This window comes from Xiphophorus maculatus, chromosome 6, assembly GCF_002775205.1.
Source record: "Xiphophorus maculatus strain JP 163 A chromosome 6, X_maculatus-5.0-male, whole genome shotgun sequence".
Taxonomy (NCBI): domain Eukaryota; kingdom Metazoa; phylum Chordata; class Actinopteri; order Cyprinodontiformes; family Poeciliidae; genus Xiphophorus; species Xiphophorus maculatus.
The window spans coordinates 11,218,201-11,244,242 of NC_036448.1; the positions used below are offsets into that span (position 1 = coordinate 11,218,201).

General features: G+C 38.9%; 1 protein-coding gene across 3 annotated transcripts in view; it reads right to left on the minus strand.

The window, feature by feature from the left end:
* The window catches only part of LOC102217912 (ephrin type-A receptor 3-like), a 105,685-nt gene that overhangs the window by 43,437 nt on the left and 36,206 nt on the right, over positions 1–26,042 (minus strand). For all 3 annotated transcript variants that reach the window (XM_005797084.2, XM_014476008.2, XM_023335509.1), the window contains exons 6-9: positions 7,919–8,074; positions 4,957–5,292; positions 3,192–3,304; positions 1,133–1,295 (exon numbers count right to left, since the gene is read on the minus strand). In XM_005797084.2, coding sequence (XP_005797141.1) covers positions 1,133–1,295; positions 3,192–3,304; positions 4,957–5,292; positions 7,919–8,074 — 768 coding nt within the window. The remainder of the gene's footprint in view (positions 1–1,132; positions 1,296–3,191; positions 3,305–4,956; positions 5,293–7,918; positions 8,075–26,042) is intronic.

The following is a 26,042-nucleotide window of genomic DNA, read 5'->3' on the forward strand; positions in this document are numbered from 1 at the left end:
GAATGATTTATAGGCTAATGCATGCCTTTTCTGTACTGCACAGTCAATGTACTTTGAAGCGCTACACATTTACTGATTCACTCCACTCTCCCCGTCTGTCTAGGAATCAATGATCGCTTTGAAAGCCACATTAAAGAGAGTAAAAAAAAAACCCCAAAGAGCTCATGATGAAGCAATATTAAAGGTGGCGAAATGGATACGTGACAGGGAGTTTGACAACTATATCATAGGGATTCCACATAGTATGCATAGTATGAGGCTTATCTGGTCTGAAATAACAGGGCTTGGGACAGCCAGCTCTGTGATAGGGGAGGTTGGATGTAAAAAGATACATAAATCCTTGTTCTATGAATTTGTCCTGACTTTAGTTGGAGTAAACCTGTTCAGGCCTTTCACTTTGCTCCAAAAGTCTGTTTGAATCAAGATCTCCAAAACAATCCCCTATTCACATATTTCTCTTTCTTGTCAAATTGATTTGTCTTTCTTTTACCGGAAAAAGTATTTCAGCACACTTTGAAGCCACTGACTCAAATGCGTGCACGACAACATGCGAGGCTGCCAGGGAGTCTCTGCCTAACAGCCAAACCGAGGAAGGAGCTGGAGTGAAAAGCAGGGAACTTTAAAACCACAAAGTGAATTCATTTAGTGAATTGGAAGGAATGACTCATCTGATAATCATCATGGCAGCATACACGTGTAAATATCTCGTGGCATGAGATCTTGCAATATCAAAACATCATGTCAGACTTCACCGTAAAGTGGAGTGTGTCTGGAAAGGAGTGAATGATTTTCTGTCGGTGCTGTCTGCTATAAGAAATATTTATAAAAATACACACTGTACCAAAACTTATGATCTTCATCTTCTCAAAGTCTGACATTACATCAGACTTATGTTTTCCAACATTGCCAACCAAAAAAATCTCTAATCGCAAAATATCAGAATACAATAAGATGTAAGACAGTTCAAATAATTATATCTGAATATAAAGACTATCCAGCTATTAGAACATTTAATAAGGAGACATTCTGTGTTGCTTCCCCAAAATCCTAGAAAAAACTGAGTTTTGAGCAGAAAAGACAATGGAAGGAAAACAAAAAAGTCAATAAAAATGAGATGCAATTTTGTTTTTACCCTCATGGCTGGTTTCCAGTTCAATCTCCCCACCGTACGTCCCGTATCCCCCATCAGTTCGAGCCCTGACTCTGAACACGTAGGTGGTCCCAGGCTTCAGGCCGTCCACTGTCATCATGTTGGATCGAGTCTTTAAAACCGTGTAGTTCTGTTCCCGCTGGTTCTGAAGAGGAGGATTAAACAACAGGAAACAAAATAAATACTCAAAACAAGGAAGACATAAAAATGAAAACGGTTTTGATCTGGCGCTCTGGGCTGTGGTATCAAGAAAGGCAGAATAAATAGAAATGTTTAAATCTAATAGAACATCTTAAATTGTTGAATTTAGCAGTCTCTCGGAATCTAATGCACTTCACATCATTTTCAGCACTGGTCCATTTGGCCACATTTATATTTGAGCATCTGTCAAATCCCAAATCTTATCTTCTCTTAACTCTGGGGCAATATTTGGTCAAAGCTGCTTCACTTTGTTCCTCTATTACCTTTCAGGTGCGTGCACCCCTACTTAGATATGTGTGTATGGGGGTGTGCGGGCGTGTGTGTGTGTGTGTATGCAGAGGGATGATGAGAGAACAAGTTTGTCCGCCAGTAAGCTGATTCCCTGCTGAGAGAAGACCTTCTACAATACGGACTAACGTGATTTTACTGTTAATACATGCCAGCACACGCAGACACACAGGTCTAATTTCATCACCTTAGCTATGTTTTACAAGGTTTGTTGGACAGATGTGTGGTTAATTACCTTGATGTGAGCAGTGGAGGGGATATGAGAAAAAAAAGGCAGAGGAACCAGAGCGATAGCGGCATGTTTGTGATGAAAAAGTCATTAGAGACGTGGCCTTAGGCTAAACCCATATCCTGCCAACATGTAGGAGGAGCACAAGTAAAACAGGAATGAATGTACTGTATTAAATCTGAAAAAGGTTTGCTGCAGTAATTTAGAAATAGTTAATTTAGAAAAAAAATAGAAACAATGAACAAATTTAGATTACTTGCATGCTACCTGTTATTGTCAAGACGTCTTTTAGGATTAATAACATCCCTAACCACATTTAATGTCTACATGTGCTAAGATAATTCAAATCTTCTGGTGTAATCTTTTTAAAGAACTACAGTATAAAAAAATGATAAATTTATATGCAAATATGAAAAATTTGAGAAAAAATCATTTGAATGAGATGCCACAAAAGATGCTGAAGCAACCACCAATTTCTCAGAGCATACAGCAATGTAGCACTCCTCCTCCCTGAGCTGTTGCTGCACACTTTTGGTCAGCTGGCTGAAATCAGTCTAACCAAACCAGAGACTCCTACTAAAAATCTACTTACATTAACTTGTTGCACTTGATTTTTTTTTCGATAAAAAGCAAAACTGCAAAAACATTTTCAGATTTTACAGCAACAATAAAAACATTTATTTGATAGCAGATATTCTGTACTTTTGTTCTGATCTAAAGTAAAATGACTACACAAAGTAGTGCTGCCTTGCATCAAGAAGATCCCCGAGTCATGGCTTGCCTCCACAATCCAAAAAACATATATGTTGGATACGCAGGTGTAAATAAAGAATAGATGGATATAGGGTATCATATGGCATGATCTTTTTTAGCAGACTCTCAGCATAATATATACCCTCAATGGAGTATAGGAAAGTTGATTTGTTGTATCCTTTGAGTGCTTAACCTCTGTCACTGTTCAATGCAGGAATTGAACATTTTGGCAACCTTTTGGACTTTTCAGCGTTCTTCATTCTCTAGGGAACACACATATAAACTGTGGTTTCAGTCATTTTTAACCATGTTAATGAAAGATGCTAAAGCCAAATTTTGGAGGTGTTCCAATATTATTATTGGCAGGTGAAACGTGCATAAAAACAACAATCTAAAGTCTCAGTAAAACTCTACTTTAGAATCTTTAAGAAATATTTTGATACAAATGTTTTGAGCTTCCACAGAAAGAGGGGACATTTTTATATCATAACACTTTTTTTTCTATAACAGAAAAATCGAATTACTTTATCTCTATCAGCAGAGGACAGTGCTTTTCAGTGCCTCCCTCACCTTCTCGTAGTAGATGACCTCATACTCCACGATCGCCCCATTAGGTCTCTCCGGACCCTGCCAGGCCAATGTTACACTGTCCTTGCTTCGCCTTTCCTTTAACACAACACTCACTAAAATGACAAGAAGAAAGCATGAGCAGCAAGGAGAAAGATAAGTTAAAATGATTACAAAAGAGGAACAAAAAAGCAGATGGTTTGGCCAAACAAAGACATCAGAAAAAGAATGCCTACGACGCTTTATTGCACAAAGCCATATTGCAGTGTGTCAGTCATACATTTTGGTAATCACACAGCCCACGACGTGTTATGTACAGTACACGTGTGTCAGCAGCATTTAATGAAGCGCACATTTATGCTGCTCATAGGAACATTATGTGATCTAACCATTATCAACGTGAAACCACTAAAACTGTGTGATTTCCTGTGCAGTGTTTCCACACTGGGACACCTGCTCTGGTGGGATGACGGTGTGGGTTTACTCGCTTGCGCCTGTATATGTGTAAATGTGTGAAACTCGGGCTTATAGCTGTGAATAGCATGTGCAGCTTGTAATGTGGTTAACAACCTCCTCCACCCCTTTTCACTTTCCACTACACACACATCCACGCATGTAGTAGGAGGCCTATTACTCATCAGCACCTTGTCATGAACACCTATCTTTTACACAAATTTCAGTCCCACCAAATGACAGATGCACATACTATTATGCCTACACGTGTAAGCATAGACACGTCAGGGTCATTTTGTGATATCAGCGAAATTCCCCATTGCAGCAAATTAAGATTGTCACTTTTTTTTTTTTGGACAGTACAGTGCCTTGCAAAAGCATTCTAAATAATTTTACACGTTTTAACATTTTCTCACTATGCAACCTCGAATTTAAATGTGTTTTAATGTGATTCTGTGTAATAGACCAACATAAAGTTTAATGTAAGTTTGAAGTGGACAGAAAAAAATAAACCTTGATGCTTAAAGATTTGTAAATTCAAATTTGGAAAGTGTGACAAATTTTGATTTGTATTTGGCTTCACAGAGAATTCTTTGCAGAACCACATTTCCTTGCCTTGAAAAGTGCACGTCTTAGCATATTTTCTGTACTATCTTTGCACATATAGAGATTAATTTGATCTCCTAGTTGAGTTAGATTAGTGGTAGAGCTTCAGCAAAAATGCACTTTTAAGTGTTACCACATGGCCTTTAGATTTTTGATTGCCTTTAGATCTGGACGTTGAGTCATTTTGGAGTGAGGTCTTCTGAAAAGTGTTCCTCTAGGAATGCCTTGTTTTAGCTACACCATGAGTACACTGTGTTCAGGGTGATGTGAGCCATACATCCGATTCAGCATGTATACCAAAAAGTGCCAGAGTTTCATTTTCAGCATGTTTGCCTAGTTTGGCCTGTGGGAAACTAAAAATGGGACGTTTGTAGCTTTCTTTCTTCTCATCACTGTTTCATTAAGGCCAGCTAGAAGAGAGCACAACTAATCGTTGTAAAGTTCTGGCTCTTTGCAGCTTCTCCAGAGAAACCATGAACTTCCTTGCAGCTTTTCTGATTTACATTTTATTTACCAATAACATGTAATATAAGCTTTTGAAAGGCTCTTTTGTTCACAAGAAAAATAAAATCTTATTGTTACACATTAAAACTTACTTTCTTTGCTCAGGAAATATAATCCGACAGATTTCAGGTTAAAATGTTGCTTTTTGTGTTTTATTAACAGTCATGTTTAAAACCATTACTCCAGTAAATGTGCACGCTCTCACCTGTCTGCGATGTTGTAACATTTATTACCACCGTGCCTCTCAGGGTCGGACTCAGATCTGAAACTCCGTTCTGGCTCTCGATCGTAAAAGTGTAGTTAGAATCCGGCTGGAGGTCAGTGATCAGCACGCTGGCTGACGAGAGCCCGAACTGTCTCGGGACAAAATGGACGCTGCTGCCGCACGGTGCGCACTTTTTGCCTTCGCCGGAGCACTTTCTGCAATGGAGGCTGTAGGTAATGTCCCCTCTGCCTCCTGTGTCGCGGGGTGGCGACCACTCCAAGGTCACGCAGGTCTCATTCACAGAGGAGATAGGGTTCTCTGGAGCAGATGGAGGACCTGATGGAAGAGAATGGAGGATGTATGTTTCTGCACGTGGAAAAACTTCATTCAATTTGTAATTGGCAAAAGAAGAAAGTTGAACCTTGTTTTTTCTTCCCCCTATTATCCTTGATGCCTACTCCTCAGCTATTTCCTTATGCATCCTTTTTGAACTCTATCAATAACCAAAAAATGCTTGAAAACAAAATTTTAAAATCAGAGGAGCAGAAGTGCCCACAGCGAAATTCTAATGGAATCACCTCCACCAAACACTGCCTGTGAAATCTGATGTAGCTTTTAGCTTCTGCCCTAAAGCAGAGATGAATGGTGAGCTACAGAGACACTGGAAGCGCTCTCCCTTTGTAACCCCAGTTTAAATAGCAACATATTGCATTTCCATTTGAAGATAAGTGTTTACTTCCTGATAAGTCAATTGTGGTCTTTACTGCTGAAGCTAAAACACAGCCTCTTCTTGTCGTACATCTAACCAGATGACAGTGTGTCCACTACTAAAGTGTATGAATTCACTTATATTTGGTAGAATGTCACAATTTATTGTTTTGTCTTACACTAAGTTACACATCCCCTGAGTTATTAGCAGTTACTTACAAATGTATGACTCCCATATCAGCCTTTTGTAAATTATTAAAACAAACGGCTTTGTAGCTATCCTAATGTTTTGTGACAGAGGAGTCTCTGCATTCTGCATATTCAGATTCAAAACAATGTATATTATAATATATTTCTAATATATTTGTATATAACTTGTGCCTCCCAAATTAAAAAGACTGTCCCAAAAAAATTTGATCCATATTTGTGTACTGCTGCACAACAAGTTTCAAGGTAATTCAATGTTTTTTTCAAAACATTTCACCTCCAGTTTAAATACATTTATACAAAATATATAAATGTATTGATACAGAGATCTTCTTTATACCTTACAGCTTGTATTTCTGATAGAGGTTTTGATAGTTGAGAACCCCTGCGTCTGCTTAAATGACGCTCATTTTAAAAAACCCTTCAGGAAGTTATTCACTACGGTATTTACACCAACAACTAAGTAGAGGTAATGTCAATTTCTATTCAACTCAAAAAAATTTTCTTGTGTGTTTATTTATAGGACAGTTCTAGAGCTATTCCATGGCTGTCTTGGTCTGGCTTTGAGAAGATTCCAGCACATCATCAATGAACACTGAGCTCATTCAATGCCATTCATTTTCCATGGAAACCACTTGAGAGGAAGCCTCTGATTTTGGCTGCTTACAGCCCAGCGTGGTGCAGGGATCTCAGCCATATGAAAATTTTGCTGGACACAGATGCCAATTTCTCATGACATCTCATCAGGTCCCAACTGAGCAGCAAGCCTCAGGGGGTTGGGGGGATCAGCGGGGTCTGGGACTTTGTCTGATTGGTTTCCCCGATAGTGAGCGCCTCTTCGTGCTAGAGGACGGGTGGGTAAATGTTACTGATCTGCTAATCCTGCCATGGTCTTTTCGCCATCCCCCAACTTCATTGAGTGATACTCGAGTCTGTCATCACCATTACTACTGATCAGCCTTTTTTGACACTTTTATGACACTTAGATTATATGACTTTTATAGACTCCTATTTCCCCCCACTGTTCTATTCTTTTCCTGGGTCTCAAGTGTCATTATCCATGTCTATGAATAATTCTTTCACCTTTTCTCCTTATTTTCTCATTTTTCACTCTCAAACCTGAAAATGGTGCTGCTAACCACTCAGCAGAGCACATGTGTGCGTGTGTGTGTGTGTATGTCTGTGGCCGTATATATTTGAACAAAACCGTTACTCATTTCCAGCTGATAACATCAGTCATATCTCACCTGCTACAACGATTAATGAGTGTAATCTACCATAACCCGATAATGGGTTTGGGTATATCTGTCCGTGTTGGGGTGTGTGCGGGTGTGTCATATGTCTGCACGTGTGTATTCCTCCACACTTCCTTTTTCTCTCCAACATGTCCAACATGCCATTGTCGTAAATCCAAGTCTTATTGTTTACTTCCCCTGCGTGTTTTGAGAGAATGTACAAAACATAACGTAACAAGATTGTTCATATTTTTTGAACTTTTTACATTTTGTCATGCTATAGACACAAGTGTCAGTGTATTTAATTAGTACAAGAAATAATAATTTAGTGGAAGGATGAAAAGAACCATGCTAAGGTGCAATTATACCTGCTGATTTTTGGGACATGTCTCTATCCACTTTCCATATCTAGAGAAATTTCTGTCCAGTCTTCGCTTTCTTTGTTACAAAATAGCTCAGTCGTGTTGCTAAGACAGTTTATATTACCCCTTGGACAGTTGGAGTTGAAAACAAAGAATGAAAACTTATTGACTGCAATCACAAAACTACACTCCTTGGGTGCATGTGTTTTGCACTGTAAGTGTGCCCGCTGGGAAGTGTATACATTTAAAATGGCAAAGCAGCCATGCATTGCAAAGTCTTGTAAAAGTTTATCAACCTATTGAAAAAGGTGAAATGAAATATTTCCATAACATTAAAATATACAAATCAGCACAGTAAACAAAGAGCATTAGGGCTGTTTGTGTAAATGACATGTTCAATGTAGCAAAGTTTTTTTTTTTTTTTTTTTTTCCAGTGTTTGTATTACTCACGTGTGCAAGCCATTGAGCGCGGGTCGGTTTCAGCACGGTAGAACCCTTTCTCACAAATGCACTCCATGGCCTGTTCATGTGGAGACGAGCTGTGAGGAGGACATTTGGTGCAGTAGGCATCTGTGGCTGAAGCTTTGTACGTTCCAGGTCTGCATGCTGGAGAATAGAAATAAAGAATTAAATTATATGGACTTTAAATATTAGCCAAGCAATAGCTGCTGAAGAATTAAAAGCCTAGCAGCCAAATAACTTTATTTATTTTATAACTTTATTTTAATTATAATGCCCGCCGTGTATATGAGGTTCAATGCATTAGTTTTAGAATAAAGTTATCCCTTCTTCAGTAAATATTATATGCCTTGTTTGTGCTGCAGGTGCAGTGATGCCCCTCTTGGCCAAAAATGCCCTGAAATAATTTGTATTTTTTTAATCTCAATAATGACCTGAATAATTCTGCATTATTAAAATGTTTCTCCCACTGAAGCAATTACAGCAGTCTCTGTAGAAATCCAAAACATAAAAAAAGCCTTTTTGGCTCAGTTGAATGTTATGAGTTATCTTTTAAAAGTGGGCGCTTTTCATTTTTAATGATTCATAAATTAGAGTTCACTAGCATTAAAAAATAAAAGGTTTATATCTATCATATGATTAAATTGATATCCAAGAAAAAGAAAAAAAAATTAAAAAGTGTTGCCTTAAATAACAGGTTAGGGTTTTCGAAATTAGGTTCTGTTAAAAAGTTATAATGAGTTAACATGTTATCTTTAACATGTGACCTTTAAGAAGTCTTAGTGCAAGTCCAGATTCCTTTGACCCAAAGACTGAAGTTAATGGCTAATCCAAGAGAGGCTAAGACGAAATTGAACTTCTAGCATCGCTAAACAATTAAAGTCTGTAGATGTAGTTTATGCAATGACCATTCAGACCATCATCACATTGGCAAATTTAACATTTTTTAAAGCCGCTTAATTATTCACATGAAGTGTTATGATGTTCTTGAGATTTGAATTGTTCCAAGATGGTACGAGGTGATTTTATAATTTGCCCCTTTAGGACTAGAAATTAGTTTTACTGTTCACATGTTACTAATTGATTTAGACAAAATAAAGATGCCATGAGAGTTTTTTACTGCAAGTAAGAAATGCTCATCATCTTTCAACAGAACCACATTGAAAAAAGATTCTGTGCTAACAATTAAGAAAAATGACTAAAATTTTATCAATGCTGCTGATAACAAAGGCACTGTATCTGTGTCAGTCATTGGCAAAGATATAAAATGCAATTAATACATTAAAAAAATAAAGTCAGAGCAGTGATTAAAAGCAGTGATTATCTAAATCGGACAAATAACAGCTCAGTTTTGTTTGCATTAAACAAATAACATTTTAAACTGAAAGAAGAAAGAATATGTCCACAGGTTAAAAAAGAAGAAGAAAAAAACAATCTGCCAGGCCGTTCAGCACCCATGGCAAAGAGAAAGCAAACAATGTTGGATTTAATTTATTGTGACATGAGTTCCACAAGAGATCCTTTCTCATCAGGCTAAAGGCTTGCAGAACTGCAGGCCGTTACACTACAATAACCCGACGCAACAGAAAGATCAGCCGCCTTTCCTCCTATGTAAGAATTAGATTTTGACAAAACCAGGAGAACAACAGTACACGGCCTCGGTCACAATAATAATCGCAATAACGTAGCACGACTGTTGCTCTTGGTGTTTCCGTGGTTGCATATTAGTCATTATGCGCAGTCATAAAAGTGAGGAGGGAAAACCCTGATATAGCTCAATGGAAGCAGCCTGGGGACTTGAATGATTTCCCTCTTGCATCCTAGGGAGGGAGAAGGAATTCCTGGCTTTCCTTTCTAGCACCATGACTCCAGATTACACATGTATTTATTTACACATCTGCAGGCCTGGCAGTCCCGTCCAGGTAAGCTATTCTTACAGCTGTGCTAAAACACTATTGTGGCATGAAATGATGGTGTCTCCAAACATTGTGTATGTATTTACATATACTGCAGGTTTGCTTGTGTGTATGGATCAATAATGCGGCGCATTCCACCAGGTGCTGATTACATGTTTGTGTGCCAAGAAGGTGTTAAGTATGAAGCAGGTGTGTGAATGCACCAGCTGATTGCTTGTACCGCTGGTGAAGGTCATGGATTTAATCAAGCGACACGTCACTTCTCGCAGGAAAGCTGTAGATTCTCACATAAGTACAAACACCCACCCATACACGCCCACACACACCAACACACACACACACATAAATTTGCTCGATGTTTCTGTAAACCGAGGGGCAGCAGAATGGAAACAGGGGCCTAAAAGTAATGTGAAATGTCCCTATGGCTGGAACTTCTTCCACCTGGATGATGTACTCTCTTGCATACAGACAGTATTTTTAGGCAAATCATTCATCATACAGGAGCCTAGTCCACTGGTGCAAACCCCAAGTGACCCAAAAGAACACCGAAAAAAAGGATATGTGTGTCGGTGTGTGTGTGTCGGCGTGTGTGTGTGTGGAGGAAATAGAAAGTAAAGGAGTAGGAAGAAAGGGACAGGAGTGATAATTCTCAGGGGCTTTCAACTCTTTCCTCCATCCTGTCGGGTTCTAAGGTATAGGGGTGCCTGTGTGCTGTGCTGGTGACCGTGTTTGTGTTCCTGTTGGCTGGGCTGTAGGAGTGCGGTGGAAAAAGCAGCTTTTCTCTAGAGGCCGTGCATCCGGAGAGTCCTGGCTGTCCAGCCAGAGAGGCACAAAGGATCCTACTGCTAAAGGACAGACATGGCAACACATGCCAGGCCTGGCGACCGTACAACCGCCTGATCTAAAACTTTTTGCAAGAATGGCAGCCTGGCTATATGTGGAGCCCGCTTGCTGCTCTGGAGTTCCGCCTGACTCTCATTACAGTTTTTATTAAATGTCTAAGGACATCTTAGACTTTTAATTTTACACCACTGCACACGAAAGCTGGGTTTGCAAGCCATTACACCTGTATGTGAACCGTTTCTCGCAGTATTTTATTTCAAAATTCCTTATATTTCTAGCACAAATTTCCAGAGCTCTCTGACTCTATTAGCCCATTTTTTAGGTATAAATAAAAATGAACTGATGGGATGGATGGATGGACAGACATCTGCTCAATGGAGGGATGGAATAATGGATGGTTAGGATGGATAGACAAACAGATGAACTATACAACAATCAAACAAGGGGATAAGAGAATAATGTTTGGAAATAAAAATATTTTTCCATACCCTCTTTTTTTTCTGTTCGACATGGAAATTACTAGAATCAAATTTCCTGTCATTCAGGCTATATTTGAAATGCGCTCATTAAATTATTTTCCTACAGTCCTGATAAAAACTGGCCTCAGATGCAGGGTCCAATTAATTATTCATGTGGTCACCAGAGAGAGTAAGTGTATTCATGCCAATCGATAGCTCTTAGATATGATATAGTGCTGTTGTTGAAGACACACCCTCAGTCACCACGCTCTGATTGAGATGGGAAAAGGACAACTTCTTCCCTCGGGAAAACAAACTGATTGGAGTCTGTTGATTCAATGTCTAACCTATTCTACTCTTTATAAGTCTGAAAATAGTTTCATTAAACTTTCAAGGAACATCAGAAAATGGAAACGCTGTCCCATAAGATTGGGTCATTTACTGTTATCCTACCAGTTCCACTGATAAAATTTGTTTCATACATAAATATATAAACATATTTTATACATATATGCATAATTGTGAAGAGGAAGGTAAGAGAATAATGTAGTTTCAAATAATCTATTTTGCTTAACTTAGCATCTTTAATTCTGATAAACCTAATACCACTGTTCACTGAAGGTTTCAATGGTCTTTATATGGTCAGCAGGCAGGTCAGGGGGAAAGTTGTGTACAACTTTGAAACAGGGTTAGGTATGAAAACAAATTCTCAGTTTTGAAGAACTCACAGAGCTCTTCTCAATCCACCATCTGTGATGCATTCACTAATGTAGCGTAAAATAGTTTAAAAGTCATCCCAATCAATGTTTTGACTCTGTGACAGACTGGCGACCTGTCCAGGGTGTACCCCACCTCTCGCCCGAAATGTCTCGCTGGAGATAGAGACCAGCACCCCAGTACAGAAAATGGATGGATGGATGTTTTTGACTTTTACAAAATAGTTAACTACAATTTATTGCAACTTTATTTATCAGTTTAAGAACTTTTATTTTATTTCATTTATCAAGTTGCACCGCAGTCATTCTGATATGCGGAAAATTTTAACCACCAAGCGCTACAGAAATCCATAATATCTGTCTTAAGATTAAACAAAAAGAATGTCTTGAGATATTTTTTTCTTATTTGCCATATGACTTAAAATAACAAAGTAATATCAATATTATAGTGAGTTTTAGTTTATGGACAGACCATAAACTAAAATTAAATAGGAAACCAGAAAATTTTATAATATACTGCAACTGAGGTTCTGAGCTTTTCCATAATCATCATATCTCCTATCAATACATACCAGGTTTGTGTTGCAAAGTCATTATTCTCAACTGTACTGAACTTTATTGAAAAAAACATAATCTGTTTTGTGTGTTTTGCACATATGCCTGATCAAAATACCAGCTTAGGTCTACAACAAAGCTTTATCCTCCATTTCATTCAAGTGTTACTCCTAGTTTAGGCTCTGATTGATCTGTTTTCCTGCTTTTTGTGGCACTTGGTTCAAGTCAAACATTGGCCCGGTCCCAGCTTTAACATAAAGGGCAGAAAGAGGATGTCTATGTGTGTTTGTAAATAGGTGGGGGGTATAGTTAGGTTGTTTATGTGTATGTATGTGTGTTCAGCGAGTGAAGTTGTGTAAAGCTTGCTGGCCCACGGGGGATGAGCTCCATAATGGTCACTATGGCAACAGGCTTTCAAGATAGAACCCTTCGAGTACCCCTCGAGTGGCACAGCTCCTGGAGCACAGAGCAGTCTGTGTGCTTGCATGAGCGCGCATGTGTGTGTGTATACAGGCGTTAGTTGAGGCAAGCTATTTAAAAATTGATACATCAAGCGTCAGTGGAGAGATCTAACAAGATTGAGTCTGACGTCCTTCGCGGCCACCGAGGTCGCGTCTCCGCGTGTGTTTATGTGTGTTTGTGCCCATGTGTACATGCCCGTGAAAAATGTCTCGGATCGAATTGACATTGCACTGAATGAACTTTGCACAGATGCTAATGAAAGTTGTACTGCACCTTATGGGTAAAAATAAACATGCAGGTGAACCATTCAACGTGTCATTAACAGCATAAACAAACTCCCTAAGCTGGTGTTTGCTTAGCAAAGTGGGATCTTTAGATTTTGCGTCATGCATATGTAATTTAGTTTCTGATAGGAAAATTGATATACAATTGTCCTGAATCAACTGGCAAAAAAATCTGTCAAATGTCCTGTTAAATTTGCTGCTATTTTGGATGATTTTTCTGTTATTTTGACAGCTTTTTGTTAGCAATGAGGTTCAGTTCTTTGGGTTTAAAAGGCCTCCTTGCCATCACCCTAATCTTTAGCTCCCTCCACAGATTCTCTATGGAACCACTCCAAAGTATTAACATTACTCACAGTCAGAAGAAGCATTGTGATAAAATAAATTAAGGATTACTTAGGAATGGGTTATGAATAATTTTGGCTTAACGTAGCAAAAGAATATATAACTACAACACAAATATTGTACTGCTGACAATGATGCAGCAGCAACACTGACCTAGAGCTGCAAAAAGCATTCGCTAAATTCACCTGTACATCAGCATGCTGGACGCTTGAAACTAGCTGTAAACTGCAGCTCAACCCATGACCCACCTTCCTATATATATATATATATATATATATATATATATATATATATATATATATATATATATATATATATATGTGTGTGTGTGTGTGTGTATGCGGACTTGATGTCTTACGAAATCCCCTTCCTTTCCGCACGTTTGCACCCTCATGTCATGCACATATCATGCAGATTGGAAAACATTGTGACAGCAGCTTACGGGCACAAGATGTACCACAGAAATTACTTCTGCCCTCAAGAGGCCACTACTAGAGAAAGACAGGTTAGCTCCACGTGTGAAAATTGGACACGGGCAATGACCAGATGGACACTACAGTGCTCCATGATTGACATTTCAGAACTGGTTGTAACTTTTCCTATGGAATCTTTTGAGTCCCACTTCGCTTCACAAACACACTGATGCACACGCATCCATGCACAGAGGGTCAGACCAGATATGAAATGCTTTATGATGACCACTACATGAACCACATGAGTACACGCCGGCTGCTTTCTGATCCACTCTGTCTTCTGGATACCAGCCAATTACTGAGAGCGACCAAGAGGAACTTAGAGGATTCCTGCCTACAAACTCTCTGCGTATCTGTCTGTTCTCCATCTTTTGTCTGCCTCTGTTTTTTCCTTATCACTCCACTTTCCTCAATGTTTGTCAATTCATGTTTGGTCTTTGTCTGTGCCTTCCCTGTGTTACATACTTTCTCTGCATCTTTAGTTGAGTCATGTGTCTGTGAGTCTGCCTTTGAATGTGTGTCTTTATTTCCCACTGGGCTGTCTGTCATACTTTGACCCTGACCTTCTCTAGAGCTCCTGCACAAATATTTACTCTCTTGCTGACAGACACACACACATACATAAACCCCTCTGAGGAAAAAAAAAAATTACAGGAAAATAGAGAAAGCTCAATTTCATTGCAATTACGTGTCGCACACATCCACACAGACAGACACTTTTCTCGCAGTAACCCAAGCTGATGGCACACTAATTTTGAGCCCGGGTGATTATCTTGCAGTCTAAAAACAGATTAAATTGATACCAGGTGCATGTGTTTGTGAGAGTCTGTGTGAAAAGGGTCATGGACGAGAGGTGGATGGTGAAGGAGAGACGAAGAAAAGGAGGGAGAAAACATGACAGGCCTATAGTGGTCTGCTGGGAGTTAGCTCCACAGTCTGAATAACTTATTCTTCTGTTTGTGAGGCTATCAGGTTAAAAGGCCAGCAGAATGAAAGGAGAACTTGTCTCTTTAAGGAACTTTCATTGCTTAAAGATCTCCAAATCCAGTCAAATGCACATGTATGCTATGGTCACACCGTTCCCTCACGCAAACCGTTGCAGTAAACGTGCCGACATCAGCCAGCCCCGTGACCACTGGAGTGCACGAGGAGCGGTGCACCTCTTTTCCTCACCCACGTTATTTTCAGTTCATCACTCTCAATAATTCATCCTCTCGGGTAGAGAGGGAACGGAGAGCTCCATGGTTCTTTTCTCTGTCACTCTCTCTCTCACACACGCACACGCGCACGCCCACACACAGTGTCAGAGGTAGCTACAAAGCCATATTCTCTGTGTCCTCAAGCTAAAATTGTAGCCGATTGAAGCAAAATACAGTCCATGATTTGTTTCCTCTTATTCAATAAATGCTTCATAGAGTTACAGTTCCTGGAAGAAGCTTTCCAGCTCCTTGAGCTTTTCAGACTTTTTTACACTCCATCTGAAATCTTTTAATGATGTTATTGTGATTTTATGTGATAGTAATGTGTAGCTGCGGTGGGAAGAAATTGGACATAATTTTTGACATTTTTTGGTCATAAGGTTCAATTATAGTCTCATCTGACCAGAGCACCTTGTTTGCTAAGTTTTGAAAGGATATTACTATATTCTTTCAATTTTCTCTGACATTCCACAATTAGGTGCAACTTTTTGTTGGTCTAATGCAGGGGTGGAAATTAAAAATTTTCGAAAATTTTTCACCGGCCACTGTTTTTTTAAAATTTTTATTACAAATACTGAAAGTACAAGCAAATTATAGAAAATGTATGCTTTATTCTTAACTCTATGAAAACCAATTTACTGACAATAAGTTTACCATACAGATGTACATATACAGAATAATTTAACATAAAGCATGGACACTTTACCAGGGTTGTAATGCAATAAGTTAATTTGATGTAATTACTAACGGCAAACTTTAACTACACAACCCTAACATTCTTGCAATCATATGTTGAACATTTCCAAATTTTGGCAACGACTCTCCCTAATAGTATTTATTAAAGATGTGTCTAGAATTTTTAAAAATATTTTAAAATTGTATCAATAGCTGTTTTCTAACGGTTTTATTTGTTTTCCCTTACTTATTACGTTTTCTATTGAAATCAACAATTATTACTAAAATATCTCAGAACGTGATCATTATTAATTCCACGGGCCATCATCATCATCATCATCATTCTTGTATTACTCCAGAGTTTTTCTGGTTACCTGGAGCTTAGTGTTAGCTTCCCCCTCACACACAGATGCCTTCCTGCCTACATGAAACTTTTTCTTTATGGACATTTTCACTCCTTCTTACCAGGCAGCAGCAGCTAACCTGAACTCTTCCTCCATCTTGTCCCTGGTCACGTCTCTCTCACCATCCTCCTCCATCGATATTAAAGCCCCTGAATCGCTAATTCCCTCTTCTTGTCCGCTACTGAATGTCCTCCAACGGTCAAAGTCAGTGTTTTAATTAACATATCGGTTAGTTTGACACATTTTTCTGAATGGGCTTATGCGCTTTTTAGCTTTTGTCGTAATTTTTCCTGATCCGCCCCGTCTTGTATCTAAGGAAGAGGATTAGGGCCACCGAAAAAAAAAAAAATAGAATTTTGAGATTAAAGTCAGAATTCTGACATTCTGACTTTAATCTCAGAATTCTGACAATTCTGACTTCAAAGTCAGAATTCTGAGATTAAAGTCAGAAAGTCAGAATTCTGAGATCAAAGTCAGAATTCTGACAATTCTGAGATTAAAGTCAGAATTCTGAGATTAAAGTCAGAAAGTCAGAATTCTGACAATTCTGAGATTAAAGTCAGAATTCTGACAATTCTGAGATTAAAGTCAGAATTCTGACAATTCTGACTTTAAAGTCAGAATTCTGAGATTAAAGTCAGAATTCTGAGATTAAAGTCAGAATTCTGAAATCAAAGTCAGAATTCTGACTTTCTGACAATAAAGTCAGAATTCTTTTTTTTTTTTGGTGGCCCTAATCCTCTTCCGTATGTATCCGCTCATTTTCTCTGACTCCGGTTAGCTGGAATGGCGGTATTTATAAACTTAGAGGGGAGGGGCGGGCCAAGGAGGACTGAGGAATTTTATTGGATAAGCCCAATGTCCGTCAATAAAATCAACCAATGGGCTGTCGCGGTCGATGAAAATTTGATTTAATTTTTTTTTTTTGTTAAATCATGACAGTGTAGGGCCGCCAGATATGGACATTATGTACATCAGTCTGGACTCCAGACGGTCAGTCCTCCCCTGGACGCTTTTTTTTTTTTTTCTGTTCAAATTGTCAACCCGCCACAGTGGCGGGTGCTTTGCTCCAATTCACACGTCACTTCATACTCATACTCATTTGGCGAGTGATAGGTGCTAATTTCCACCCCTGGTCTAATGACTAAATGGCAAGTAAAAGTTTCTGCTAGTTAAATTTGAGGAGAGAAAAGGTGGAAAACTTATTTTACCAAGGCACTTTCTAATCAGGATTGACAGTGACTAAATTTGATTGAGTTTATAATGAGTAATAACCAGACATTTGGTAAAAAAAAAAAAAAAATTGCTAGCTCTTGACCTTAAAATGTTGAGGTCTTGGCCTTGAGACCTCCTGAGTAAATTGGAGCAGAAAGACTTCAGCCATCATTAGTCAAAGCGTGCTTCTTGCTGCACTCCCAAGTGATGACGTGCTGTAAATTTGTTTGCGCTCCCTCTAAAATGCAGTCCAACATATGCTCACCAAACCTTGTGATCAAAGCAGCGCTTAGGAATGATCTCACTTCCTGTATAGTAACAGGGCTTAATTTAGTGGTGGTGGACAAAGGCTTTTGAAAAGCCAGGTTTTGTGTGGCTGCTCTTGGGAGGCTTGGTGTAAAGTTTTGAGCCAATGTTGGTGAAGATTAAAGAAAAATAAAGAACGAGGCCTGGAGAAGATTTTTTTTTTTCATGAAATCCAGTGGGGCTGAAAATCCAATATTGGAAAATCTGACAGCACAGAGTGCAAACAAATACATAATGAAAACATGACCTCCCTGGCAGAGGTAACTAACACTGAGGCTGCAGAAGAAAGTCACTCTGTCAGACAGCTACATTAGTGACAGATCAAGGGAAATTATCCACCTGGATATTACTCTAGATCAATATGAATGACTCTATAGGCTTCAAATATTATCATAACCCTCCTAGTGCAGAGCTGTCTGTCAACGAATAAAGCATCCCATAAAAAAACTTTCTACACGCATCTTTGAGATGCATGCCCCTGTGAATCCATTCAGCCTGCTCCAAGTCAAGGGTGTCGCATACAAAAGAAGAAAATTGCCACTGCAGGTAGTTTTTTGTGCTAAACAAAGTCCAGCAAAGGCTTTCCATCTGAGTAAGTCTTATCAAGATAATTCTGTCGATAATGCCACCTTGAAAGGTACAAGAATCCATCGAGCTTGATGCAGCTCCTTTCACACAGCAAGGCACCGGCGTGAAAGCCAGTCATAAAAAGAGACTATGGTGGTGGTAGACATTACTCTCATGAATAATGCTCCTGTTTCATTTAGAATCATCAAGCTAATCTATGTATGTATAAGATGAATTCAACAAAGTGTAAATCCCATTCCTGTCTAAAAATGTTTCTTTCTTGGTTCTTGGTTTTGAGAATCTACTGTAGTATTTCACACCACCTTTTATTCATGAACTGTTAAGTATAAACAACAATGTACTTAGACACATGTAATTCTGAGATGTTCAAGAAATATATTTTTTGCATGCTTACTGATTACTCCGGAATATGACTAAAATGTTATACTGTTAAATTCTAGTTGTTTTCACAGCTGTTAATTTAAATTTACTGAGGGATGTTACCAAAAATCTAGCAAACTTTAAAATATTTTAAAAGTGTTTTACGTAACAAAACAAAAATGGTGCATATTTATGAATTGTAAAGAAATTATATTTTACAAGTAAAATCCTGTAACTAAAGTTATGCTTAGTTGTGTGCACTGCTAGTTGTCAATATATGTAACATTTTGGATGAAGGGAAAAACATTAAATGTTGTTCTCATCTGATCTGTATGTGTCTGCTGTGTCCTATTCATGGTTTTTATCAAATTGCAAACAGGATTTCTTACGGCAAAAGTGACAAATGAAGGAAACTAATTGAGCTGCACTTTATTTTGTGGTATTATAGTTAATTGGGCATAGCAGAAATTTAAGCCACATTGTTTAGATTTGCATGTAAAAGCATTTTTAAAAAATCATACATCACTTTGATTTTTAGTATGCACTAGTTTGGGCTGGTCAATCACATTAAATCTCAAAACCATACATTGAAGTTTGGTTTTCATGTAAAAAAGTATGAGTAGTTTAGTAAGAAATTACAAAAAAACAAATAAGCTGGCCATCCCAGACACCTGGTAGCTTTCTTTACACTTTACACACTTCACACTGACAAAAACTAAGCAGTAAACACACAGAGCAAAACTCAAACCCAAGTTAAATGTACCTCTAAATATTTGCATTTTAGAGACCTCTGGACTGAACAGACTGTTATTAATAGTGACAATGAATTTGTTCCATCTTTCAGCAGTCTTTGTGTTACGTTTGTTTCAACAATTTCTTTGTTTCAATTAATTAGTGGTTTCTTTTGGAGGCAGAACAAAGGAGCAGCTGTAACATACTCAAACACAGAAACAAATTGGATTTCAAACACAGTCACATCTGTTTGTATAAAAAAAAGAAACAACAAAAAAACCCCAGCCTGTTTAGCGCCGATCCAATCGTACATCTGGAAGCCATCCATGAACTAGAGAGAGAGTAAGGGAGGGGAGTCGGGGGGGAAGGGTCAATGGCTGCCTTCCTGTCCCTCTATTTCCTGCCCAGCAAACCCACTGGCAGCCTGAACGTCTCCTCTGCTATCTGAATTAACACGGATTTAACACTATGGAAATGTGAAAATTGTTAACTTCCCCATGAGTACGTAGATATTTATCCCTAACTGGAGCTCAGTAGCATATGGAAGACAACCAATTAATGAGAAGTGTACCCAAAGGCAACACGCTCTCCCCTCTACACCTCTCTCCTTTTGTACCGTGTCTCCCTATAGGGAGTAGAGCTATATAAGGATGTGCAGAGCTGAAACATGCATGAACAGTTCTCCAGTCCTTGGCCTGCTTTTTCTGCTTCTCTCCTGGGGGTTGCTTGCACAGCTCAAACCACTGCGCCAGACCCAGCCCAGCTTCACAGTATCCACTCTCCTCCAAAGCCAACCTTTTTGTCCTCAGGTTTGGCTTAGGCTAACATCTCAATGAAGCAGACACCCCCTCTCCCCCCACCATGGTGCTAAGGGGGCAACCTCAGCTCACTGTATGCGCGGCGAGCAATCGGCCATGGAGTAAGAGGGACTTGTGCTTGTGGAGAGTCGGTGTGAATTGACATTATCTGGGTCAGTGCAGTGTGGGTACGTAGACTGGGACTACAAGCATAGGGAGGATACAGTGAGAGCCTAAGCCTTTTTGTGGCTTTTTTTTTGTCATTTATTCAAACACAAAAGAGAGAAGATGAGACCGAAAAATGGGGAAAGGGATGGAGTTGAGGAGGGACATGTGAAAGAGAGGAGATAACAGGGAATAAAAGAGAAATTAGGAAGAAAAAGGTGGTTGTGATTAACCAAATAAATGAACCTGGACAAGCAGAGCAGCAGCAAGGCTCACACAGGCAGGTGGAGGACAGATGACTGGCCTTTACATGGACCATATATCTGTTTGTCCTTTAAGTACATCTGGCTTGTAATAACACCCTGCTGCCTGACACCTCAACAGCTTAATGCCCCAAAGCCTGCAGGGTGTACACGCATACACACACATTCACACACTCCACAGACTGTATACAGCAAAAAAATAAATAAAATAAAATAAAAAATCCCCTAGCAAGCTTTTTAAATCCTTCTGTTAGCTGCCCACCACCTTCCTACACACACCTCTGAGCTCTCAAGTTTCCAAGCTGTCGAAAAGAGAAAAAAGCGTGTCGGTCTTTGTGCATGAGAAGAGGCTACTGGAGGGCAGCTTTTTGCATCTGATCTACATACTGAGGGGCACACAGGCGGATCAATGCAGCCACAGCTACAAATACATTTGTTGTTTGCAAAAGTAGAGAATGAAATACACTCATCGGCCACTTTATTAGTTCTGCTTGCATTCAGCTTTCATTCTGTGGCTAGACGAGGTAAAGATGAATTGCTGAAGTTGATACAAAGAATTAAAATGCAAAAGAGAGGCAATTTATACAGATTTGAACATGACATACTTGTTCAAATCTGTTAATGTTAATTCGAATACTTTAGGAACTGTGAGGATTTTCCAGAACAGCCATCTCTCAGGGTTAGAGCGACTGGTGGAAAAGAGAAAAGTATCCAGTAGACCAAACTGCTTTTGTCATGGTTATTTGGAGGAGTAGTAGATGAATTAACCACTTCCTTCAGCCAACGTAAGCGAAATTCTATCTAAATGAACAACCTGCAGAACCTCGAAGAAGGTGAGCTACAGCAACAGACAACCAAACCAGTCACGACTCCTGTCAGGAAACTGAGGTTATCTTCACACATCCTCACCAAATTTCAAACATTTACAGATTGTGAAACTTTTACCTGGTCCAATGAGTCTGGATTTCAGCAGCAACACTCAGATGTTTCATGTTATCACAACAATGCCTTTCCATTTGCCGTTTATAGCTGTTCTGAGGAGTGTGGGACTGAGAAGTAGTCTGCATGCATGAAAGAACCAAAGCAACACTCCAGATATATATTTTGATGAGGAAATAAAATCAGAATATAAAGTTAAAAAAAAAAGTCAATTTTACATAATACCCTCCTTTATGTCCATAATATTCCTCATAAAACTTTGAGTTTTCTCTGCACAAAGTGAAACTTTTCTCCCAGACAACAAAAGTTTTAACTCTAACTTCTTCCCTGCTGGGCTGCCGTCAGACCTTGGTCTGATTGACTGAGCAGCTGAGCAGTGGGCCTTTGATTGCTTCATGTTATGTACTTCTTGACAGTTTTTCTTTTTTTTTTCATCTCCATCCCTTAAAGCAGAATTTTAACACTGGGCTTTTTATTATGACTCACAACTGTTTCCTCATGCAAGAACTCCTGTGCAGCTTTGGCTGGAGTTTTCCAAATGGAGCCACTGAGCACATCATTTGGTTTTGATTTCTGCTACCGTCCAAGAAAATAAAAAAAATGCACACATAACCACTTGAAATGCAATAGCATGTGTTACCATACAGTTTATACACAAGTTCAAGGATATAGCGCAAACCTGAAGTTAATAGGTAATTTAACTCCCTTGGTTTGTTAAGCAGAACCACATGAAGAACTGACTGGTTTAGGAGAGCTTTGAAAAAGTACAGTGCCTTCTGACATTATTGAAAGGCAGAAATAAGGAAAAAAGTCTCAGGATAAAAACTTATTTCACTCCATGAAAAACAGTGAATTTTCTTTTAAATGTTTATTGTAAGAACATTTATTACAAAATCGTCGATGCCACAATCAATGTCCCTCCCTACAATTCAAATAAAGTAAAGCTAGGTGGCAACTGAATTATGTTACATTTTAAGTTGATCACAATGCTTAAGAAGATTTAATATGTGGTTGCCTAAATGTGAGCACATTTCTTTTAGCCATTCTTCAAAACTGGAAAAATAAGAGAACACACCCTTCAAGAAAGTCAAATGTGTGCTTACTGTCGTGATACCATAAAAATGGACACTAAACTTGTTCATATCTACATTTAGACCACTAAACTCTGACACCAGATGAGAACCCAATTTTATATTTTGATCACATACAGTGGAGAAAATGTTTAGGGAGTTAAAAGAAAAGATCAGACTCAGAGAATTTCAGATGCCAAGACTCAACAACAAATATTTAATTTCATGCTTAGATAAAAAAAAAATGACTGTCTACTATAAAATGATTTTATTCAGTAAGGTCACCCAAGATTTGGTAGAGAAAAGCCAAGAGACAAACTTTTATAGGTGTAAATCCAGAAACAATCCTCGGTCTTAATATGTTGTTGCTTTCATGTTGTCCTTGTATAGCATTGGTATCAATTCTGATGTATTCCTTAGTTGTCATTGTTGATAGTAATCCTTTCCAAATCAGTCTATTGTAAAATGGTCACAAACACCAAACCTAGAGGTTCTGTCGCCAAACTGCAGGATTATTATTTTCCCAAAAGCTAAAAAATAAAGAGTTCCAACTCCCTGAATCTGCCTGACTTCATTCAAATTAAGTCCATGGCTGAACAGGTGATTCACACAAAACCAAAATGCACACTGGACTCATTCCTGAGTGGTTTGAACTTTGTACAGTGAAAAGAACAGTGGGAGCGCTAAGTGGAATCAATGACAGAAAACTCTGAAAGGGTCCTCAGGTAAACTAAGCTCTTGCTTCATGCTGACAGCATCAAACAGACAAATGAGTAAGAACAAAACGAGAGAAGGGAACCCATTAGACAGCTGTAGCTAGCAGGAACAAGTACAGATAGACGTGTCATGCTGACCCACATTGCATTTGCCTGCTTTGGAAAAAGAGGAGATGAAAGAAGGAAAACTTGTGTTAAGGTGATGAGTGCCTGTCCTTTAAGTGCTCTCCTCCATCTCTCTGGCATCTGATGAAGTAATTGGGGCTGTCAGGCACACCAAACACACAAACATACACCTGGATAAAGGCGTATATTTGACACACACACTCCAACCCTTCAGCATGAGTCCCTAGAGGTTTAAAGACAGAGAGGTTCTACAGAAGCATTCACTACATTCCCTACCAGCTGTAAGAGACAGAGACAGCAGGAGAGGGCAGGGGAGTACCAAGTGGAAACGGAGGTGCTGGAGGAAACAGTGGCAGACAGACACCGAGAGGGCAAACAGGAACAGAATGCACAAGAGACACACACGGAGGGAAAAGAAAGCAAGAGAGAGAAAGAGGCAGAGGGCTACTCCAGCACAGGGGGCGGGGAGAGATGGAGGAGAAGTGACAAGTGTGTGAATGTGAAGAGGAAAGGGATGTCTTTGATTTAGTGAGAGGAAGAAATAAATTAAACAGCTCCAGAGGCAGCAAACAAAGCAGAGCAGTGTGATTTCAACAGAGCAGAGAAGCTATGACCTCTGAGTAACAGTGCATTCGGAATGAAACTCAGTAAAAACCATTTAAAAATTGTTGCTTTTTTTGTTTTTTTAAAGCACCGATTATGTCATAATTTCTTGTTAAATTAGTCTTTACAAAATGTCCTTTTGTGTGAATGCCGCTACACTGGCTCAGCAAATGTCAACCACTGCTTTAAGCCTGCCAACTCGCTGCTTATTTCCAGCAGCCTTGTTCCCTCCTTGCACTGTCTGCACGTTAACATTTTCAGAATCCCCTTTTCGCTCGAGAAACAGCAGCCTCAGAAAGAGCAACCTAGAAACTGAAAATGGCAATTGTAAGTAAATCCATATCTATCAATAAGGCCTTCAAGGGGCAGTAATATGTATTTTCCAGACACATTGTGCCATTTTATAGAAAAATCAAGTAGCTATGTCATCTTCAGTTGCTATAAAAATGCTGCATATATCAAACATGACTTAAAAGAAAAATGACTGCGTGATATGACGCTTTTCTGACACTGCCTTCAGCATGTCATTGTAACAATGATTTTCATGATGCCGTTAACAACAGTTGGTAGGATCATTGGACTGAGAAGCAGTTCATATGAAAAGCTCTGCAAACACTCAGTTCCATCAGGTCTTATAACATGATATAAAGATTTAAAAAGTCACTTTTACATACAACCTCCCCTTTAAAAAACATTGATTAGTCATCCTGGAGTGTTGAACTGTACTTCACATAGTCAAGCGTTCTATACCCTGCCGATACATTAAATCTCATAACCCCAACCATGGGGAGGTTCCAATATCACCATAGGTCCTTAACATAGGACTTGTTAAGCTCCAACTGAGGTAATTAGATTTCATTAGTTAACCATTTAGTTTGTATTTAATTGAGCTGAACCCAAACACATAGCCAGCCTACTGATGGATCCACTCTGAAATACCTCAGAAAACACCAGACAATTTGACAAAAGTACTTCAAGCTGCAGATCTCAGATAAAAAACTTGTAATCGAGGTCATTTTATTTTATAGAGAATTATTCATTTTGATTTATTTTAAACAAGTTGTTTCAAAAGATTATTAAATTTATTGGTATTTGTGTGTTATTAGTTTTTGCTTCTGTAACAAGTTAAAGTCTTTTCTGAATGGCCTGAAGGCCATGACGGCTCACCATCAAGCAGTGAAGACTGCTTCAGATAGAATCATTGTTGATGATTCAGCAAAAATACACAGACAAGATAAAAAATTGTACACGCGGGAGAGTTCAACGGCAAATCTATTCCGGAATCTAAAATAAAAGAACATAAAAAACATCCAATGTAAGCCAAAAAACATGTTTTTCTAGAAAACATTATCTGCATTGCAGAGAGAAAAGTGAAACTTTCTAGGAGGTTTGTGAGACACGTTATATTTGGTGCCAAACTAAGACAGCGTTTTTAGAAATAGTACACCGTGCTAACAGTCAAACATGGTGATGGCATTGTGATTGCATCGGGGTGCCTTTCTATTTAAGGAAATAGACAATCTGGAGTGGAACCATGACTACTGCTCTCCACCAGAAATCCTGAAAGATAAGATCAAGTCATTTATTTGTGACCTTACGCTCCAGCGTACTTGGGTAAGGCACCAAGACAATGATTCAAAGGTCACTGACAGGCCCATCTTTGAATGGCTAACATTAACAAGACAATAGGATTTAATCCAATTGTGATATTGTGGCAGGACATTCATGCTTGAAAAACCCATCACTGTGACTGAACTAAAACAATTCTGCAAAGAGGAGTGGACCTAAATTGATCAACAGTGATGTAAAAGATTCATTTACAGTTTTTGCAAATGTTGACAGCTATTGTTGCCAACATGGTTGACACAAGTATTATTAGGAGTAAGGGGAAATTACTTTGTAGCATAT